Genomic DNA, 7,500 nt, shown 5'->3' with positions numbered 1-7,500 from the left:
GAAGAGAGAGAGAGAGAGGGAGGAGGAGGAGAGAGAGGGAGGGAGGAGAGGAGGAGGAGGAGAGAGAAGGAGAAGGGAGGAAGAGAGAGAGAGAGAGAGAGAGAGAGAGAGAGAGAGAGAGAGAGAAGAGAGAGAAAAACAATGAAAAATATGAAAGAAATAAAAGAAAAAAGGGAAGAATAAAAAGAAAGAAAAATGCAAATCAAAGCTCGGCTTCTCCTCACCCGTAACCCTGGAGACGAGAGCACCGGCTATTGCGAAAACCAAGAGAAAGAAGAAGAAGAAGAAAATAGAAACAAAAACAAAATAAACAAACAAAAGAAAAAAAAATGAAAATGAAAATCAAAGTTCAGCTTCTCCTCACCCGTGACCGTGGAGACGAGAGCGCCGGCCATTGCGAAAACCACGAGCACAGGAGAGTACAAGAGGAGACCGGCCAACGTGAGGCAGGAACACACCAGGCTCTCCAACGCGTACACTTGGCCGACAGACATCACCCAGCCTACGAAGACCTGCCGGCGACGCCCACGAGGAATGAGAGGGAATGGGGGGGGGGTTAGTTCTGTCACTGTCATTGTCACAAAGTGGGTTTGGTTCGTAGCGATGGTACTAGCAGGAGTGGTAGGAGTGGTAATGGTGATTAGGATGATGATGGAAAAATAATTAGAAATCTATAATTAGAAATCTATAAATCTGTAAGAAAATGGCAATACGAATAGTAGCAACAGAAATGATAGTAATGTTAAAGGTGATTATTATAATAGCAATGACGCTTGTACTAACGTCGCAGCTAACACATGCAAGACCACTTAATACAAACAATAATAATATATATAATAACACTTACAATAACAATATTTGATCTTAGCGGCAATGAAGGAACGAAAAACTAGCAACAACAGAGAGATAAAAAGGTAAAACAATCAATGTCAGTGAAGTCTGCCGTTTACCTGATCCCACTCTACTTCCCCGTCGCCGTCGGGAGTACCAGCAGCCTCATCGGGCGGGGCCCCCACCAGGCCGCGCCCTCGGAGGCAGATGAACACGACGCAGGTGGCGATGTTGAAGGGAAGGGTGAAGGGCGGCAGTTTGGTCGGGGCCAAGATGGCGGCCAGGGCTGAGAACAGACACACACTGAAACAATTCAGATGATAAATAATAATAGTAATAATAGTGATGATGATGATGATGATGATGATGATGATGATGATGATGATGATGATGATGATGATGATGATGATGATGATGATGATGATGATGATGATGATAACAATAATAATAACAGTAATAATAACAATAATAATAACAATAATAATAATAATAACAACAATAATAATAACAATAACAACAACAATAATAATAACAATAACAATAACAACAACAACAATACTCATAAGTGATGAAGATAATAATAATAACCATTATAAAAACAACAAACAGAAGTGATGATGATGACGATAATAACAACAATTATAATAGTAATAATAATTTTAAGGATGATTATGATGATAATTTCTCCTGGGGCAGTAGTAAGACATCATGTCTAGGTAAGCATTTGGAGCGCATGAATCTATTTATTTATCTACTTATCTACCTATCTACCCACCTGAAAGCAGCTCCCGCGATCATGTAGCCATAAACCGGCCCCGACACGGGTTGGTAGCAGATGTTGGGGTACACGGAGGTGATTACAGTGCCAACCAACACAGCACTGAAATTCGTGACTCCCGACGTTATGGTTGCGTCCGGTTGCTTGAATATCTGCGGTTATGACGGTGGAAAGAAATCACTGAATAAGAACAAAAATAGTTAATGGTTAAAACAAATACATGTGCAAGACACCAAAGGTCACATAACAATAAGGTAAAGCAATGTGGCGAAAAGGGTAAAAATGAGTTTAATAAGTAGGATAAGTGGACACAAGAAAGAAATGAAGAGAAGGGAATCAAAAGAAGGAAAATGAAAGGAGGAGAAGAAAATACCCTGTAAAATTAGTTTAGGCGAGGGTTGACGGCCAAGGCAAGGGTGATCCCCTACATTGGGCCTCCGTCTCAGTCTCAGTCTCCTAACCTCCTCCCCCCACGACAGCAACGAGCAAGGGATGGGGGGGGAGGGGTCTTAAATGAGACTGAAGGTGGCTACAGTTACGAATCCGAACCGTCGTAATTTGAGACTCTTTTTCACCTTTCTAACCAATTAAATGGTACTGCTTGTTGTTAGGACAGCCTAGTAATATAAGGTAAGAGTTTAATTAATTACTAATCGAAACCTGTGTACATTCTTATAGTCTGTATTTACTTAGATCAATTGCTTTACTTTTGGACCAGAAAAAGTAATGTATGCTAATTTTTTCTGTCTACCTATGTTTGTACTGCATCATAAAAAGTGGATTTCCGGCTAACATTTTGTTTAGTTTCAAGTGACTAATATATATTCCTGTATCTATGTTTAGTAAGTAAAATGTGAAATAGTTTCTTAGAGAAATAATAATTTTCGGTCCAACGACAAAAGAAATTAAATGGATCACAGACAAAACAATATATCACTTTATAATATAAAAACTTTTACGAGAACTATTATTTAGGTCTCGGCAATTCTCTTTTTTATGTAACCTGCACTGTACTGATTATTTTTCAAGGTTGACTGCGGATTTCCTTTTTTCATTTTTTTTTTTTTTTTGCTGCTTTTCTATTTGAAAAAAAAGAAAGTTATTGACTACATTACTACCGCCAACACATACAAATATTCCAAACTTTATAACCAAACGTAAAATAAAAAAAAAAAAAAAAAAAAAAATCACTACTCAAGAGTGCTTTCCAACCTACGGTTTTTTTACGCAGACTCTCGCCCACGCTTATCCGTTAACGTCGTGCCTTTATAGCATTAAGGCCAAACTGATCACTAAGAAGCCACGTGCTCCGAGTGACACGCTTATGATTACCTAACCTGGCAACAATATGCGTGATATTAGCAGGACGAACACGTTCTTCTAATCACTTGTAAATAACCTCTTGGAAAAATGTACTGTGAATTCCATATATTTTGGGTTCGTGATGCAGGCATATATAGGTATAAAGCGTGGCAAAATTACATCGAAATGGCATGAAAATCTTTACGACAAAGAGTGACAAAAGTAAATACACACAAAATGTTCTCTAACCGTAATATATCACCTGCCTGGTATTTACGGGGAAAAGCTAATTATTTACACAACTCAGTCTCCAGGAGCCGCACTATTATGAATAATGAAACGGGGAATAACAATCACCGTTACTAGCTCCATACAGATACATAATAGTAATGCCACTGGGTAGGAAAAAAAGACATAAACGAATATACAAATGGATTGTATGGGTAGCATAATCACCACCACCACCATTATCATTATCACCACCATCACCATCATTACCACAAAAACCATCATCACCACCACCACAACCATTAGCATCACCACCATCACCATCAACACCATCACCACGAACACCATCACCACCACTAGCACCACCACCACCACTTTCATTATCATAATAATAATGATGATAACAATAATAAAAATGAATATAACAAACAGTAATTATCGTTATTATACTACTACCGCTACTGGGAAAACTGTTTATCATATATTTACTCTTTCTTTAACAGGCTTGTCACCAAACCTAAAATACACTGTGGTTGAAATACATACGAATTACCTGTGGGACACTAGTTTAACTCTTGACTCTCTAGCAAGGCCCGGTTGACTGCACTTATACCTGTCATGACTTACGTGGTCATTACTTCACTCTGTTACCTTGTTTTAACGTATTAATACCATTGTTATTATCATGTTATGTTGTTGGTTTGTTAGCTATACTTGTGATTACTATTATGAGAAAGGTAACAATGGCAATTGTAATAATAATAGTAATATCAGCGATAATGATCAAACATTAATAGTAATAGTAATAGTAATAGTAATAATAATATGAATGACAATAACAGTAATAATATTAGTATTAATAGTAATAGTAATAATAATAACAGATAATGATGATGATAATATAAATGATAATAGAAACAATGATAACAATGATGATAATAATAATAACAACAATGCCAAAAATAACGATGGCCAATGATATTGCTGATAATGATAATGATAATAATTATAATATTATTGAGAATATTAATAAAAATAACGACAATAATGATAAAATAATAATAATAATGCTAGTGATAATAATAACAGATTTTAAAAATAATTATAATAACAGGGATAATAATAACAACAATGTTAATTTTAAAAAAATGATGATAACAGTAACGATAATAGTAATAACAATGGCAATTTAAAAAATAATGATTATAACAATAACGATAATTATTCTAACAAAGATAATAATTATATTGATAGTGATGATGATGACGATGACGATAATGATCATAAAAACAGCAACATAATAATAATAATGATAATAATAATCAGAATAATAGAAATTATTATCACTATTATTATAATCATAATAATGATAGTACTGATGATAATGATGATGATAACAATAATAATAATTATTGTTACTACGGGGAAGCTGAATGTCACTAAAATGAATTTTTTTTTACGAGCACGGAAGTCGAAATTTCAATATTTTCATTATCTTCATTATATTCTATGCTATGACAAATACTTATTAATTCAATATAGATATTAGTCTGACACGTCTGGTAACGAGCTATATCGAGTTTCTGTGAACCATTATTTTTTGTTACCTTTATTATTACTACTTTATTTTAAATGATATATCTAGGAGTTTAGATAATACGTAGTGGTAGTAGTAGTAGCAGTAGTAGTAGAAGTAGTAGTAGTAGAAGTAGTAGTAGTAGAAGTAGTAGTAGTAGAAGTAGAGTAGTAGTAGAAGAAGAAGAAGAAGAAGAAGAAGAAGAAGAAGAAGAAGAAGAAGAAGGAAGTAGAAGAAGAAGTAGTGGAACGAAAAAAAGAAGGAAAAGGAAGAGGAGAAGTAGAAGAAGGATAAGAAGGAAAAAAAGTAGAAGAAGAAGAGGAAGTAGAAGAAATAGAAGTAGTAGTAGAAGAAGAAAAGAAAAACAGAATAAAAAGGACTCTTAAAAAAACAGCCGTTTTACCAGAGCCGTGACGATGGCCGTCAGAGAGCAAGCCAGCGCCGAAAGACCTGCTGTGACGTCACCGAGGAGGAGGCCGAGTAGGATGAGCAGCCCGGAGAGGGGGTTGTCGGCGAGGCATACCTGGGGGGAGGGGGAAGGTGGAAGGGGGGAGGGGGAGGGAGGGGGGAGAGGAGGGGAGGGGAGAGGGAGAGGGGAGAGGGGAGAGGGAGAGGAGGGGGAAAGGGAGAGGGAAGAGGAGGGGGAGGGGAGGGGGAACAGGAGGGGAGGGGAAGAGGAGGGGGAGAGAGGGAGGGGAGGTGGAAGAGGAGGGGGAGAGGAGGAGGGAAATGGGAGGTTAAGTTACGATTTTTGCTTTAGAGTCGTAAAATACGTGAAATTTATGTTTTGTTGTGTGTGTGTGTGTGTGTGTGTGTGTGTGTGTGTGTGTGTGTGTGTGTGTGTGTGTGTGTGTGCGTGTGTGTGTGCGTGTGTGTGTGCGTGTGTGTGCGTGTGTGTGTGCGTGTGTGTGTGTGCGTATTTGCGTACGTGCGTGTGTGTAAAATAAGAGATCGAAATGCAGATATGACAGTCAAACGCCAATTTAAAAGCACAGCAAAACTAACAAAAAATTATCGTCCCATCACAAGCAATACCACGATCTTTTAACGACAACCTCATCAACAGTCGTAGCACTGATGAAGTAAATAAAAATAAAAATCATGACATGTATAGCAATCAAACATCAACTTGACCCTCCTCTCAAAACACCCGATAATACATAGGCTTCAAATTAAATAAACTTAAGAAACAGGTTGAAAGGATGGACTTGCTGACTGTGTAACTGATAACCGTGGATCCAACTAGGCGTCCGACCTTACAAAGTGAAAGGGAATGTTTATGAAAATAAAAATCACTATAATTTATTCATTATTATTGATGTATCTTTAATTACTTATCAATTTATTAATTTCTTTATTTACAGGGTGCTTAGAAAGGTTTAATATTTGATTACTTCAGTAACTTTAGTTTATATTCAGTTATCAATATTATTTATAAAATTGACAAATCAAGAAAAAATATGTACCATGCTTAACAAACATCCACAGGGGAGACAAAATTGAAATTAATCTTTATAAATCTTCACTGTATTTGACGTCACATTAGAGACACACAAATAAAAACACACGCATCTATTTGCACTTCCAAATGCTTTACGATTTACCTTATCCCAAGTCTCCATTTAAAAAACAATGTATGGTTTTCCGTTTTGTTCGATTGGTATCAGATATAATTAATACTATAATTAATAGTTCATTTCACATGAAAACAGATTCGAGGATAAACACAAAGGCAGATTCAAAACAAATATTAACAAAAGTTCATAAGAGATAGGATTTTTTGCAGTGTAGTATGTATATATGTATGTGTATAAATAAACATATGTACAGTATATGTATATGTATATATATATATATTATATATGTATGTATATATATACATACATATATATATATATATATATATATATATATATATATATATATGTATATACATATATATATAATGTATATATATATTATATAATTATATATATAATGTATACAATATATATGTAATATTATGGTAATATATTATCATATATATATAATATTAATATATATATAATATAATATATATATAATATATTATATACATAATTATATATATATATATAATATATATATAATATATACATATAAATATTATATATATACATATATATATAACATATATATAATATATATATATATTATAATATATATATATATATATATATATATATATATAATACATTATATATATATGTATATACATACATATTTTATTATATATATATATAATTATATATATATATATATTCTACACATTATATATTATGTATATACATATATATTTATATATATTATAATATATATAATATATATATATTATATAAAAATATATATAAATATGTACATATATATATATGTGTGTGTACATATATATGTACATTATATATGTACATATATATGAGAGGGAGAGAGAAAGAAAGTGAGAGAGAGAGAAAGAAAGTGAGAGAGAGAGAAAGAAAGAGAAAGAAAGTGAGAGAGAGAAAGAAAGAGAAAGAGATGGAGAGGAGGGGAGGGGAATAAGAGAGAGAGAGAAAGAGAGGAAGACGACAGAGAGAGAGAAGAGAGAGAGAGAGAGGAGAGAGAGAGAAAGAGAAAGAAAAGAGAAAGAAAGAGAAAGAAAGAGAAAGAAAGAGAAGAGAGAGCGAGAGAGAGAGAAAGAGAGAGAGAAAGATAAAGATATAAAGAGGGAGCTAGATAGAAAAAGGGAGAGAGTGGAGGGGAGAGCCTCGTCCTGCATCTAAAACTTCTATAA

At 34.3% G+C, this 7,500-nt stretch overlaps 1 protein-coding gene across 1 annotated transcript in view; it reads right to left on the bottom strand.

The window, feature by feature from the left end:
- LOC119578736 (urea transporter 1-like) overlaps positions 1-7,500 on the bottom strand; it is an 11,166-nt gene that overhangs the window by 2,676 nt on the left and 990 nt on the right. The window contains exons 2-5 of the mRNA XM_037926344.1: positions 5,119-5,238; positions 1,607-1,761; positions 951-1,134; positions 365-512 (exon numbers count right to left, since the gene is read on the bottom strand). Of these exons, the coding sequence (XP_037782272.1) occupies positions 365-512; positions 951-1,134; positions 1,607-1,761; positions 5,119-5,238 (607 nt within the window). The remainder of the gene's footprint in view (positions 1-364; positions 513-950; positions 1,135-1,606; positions 1,762-5,118; positions 5,239-7,500) is intronic.

This window comes from Penaeus monodon, chromosome 11 (assembly GCF_015228065.2).
Source record: "Penaeus monodon isolate SGIC_2016 chromosome 11, NSTDA_Pmon_1, whole genome shotgun sequence".
Classification (NCBI taxonomy): Eukaryota; Metazoa; Arthropoda; class Malacostraca; order Decapoda; family Penaeidae; genus Penaeus; species Penaeus monodon.
This window is presented reverse-complemented; position numbering and strand designations above follow the sequence as displayed.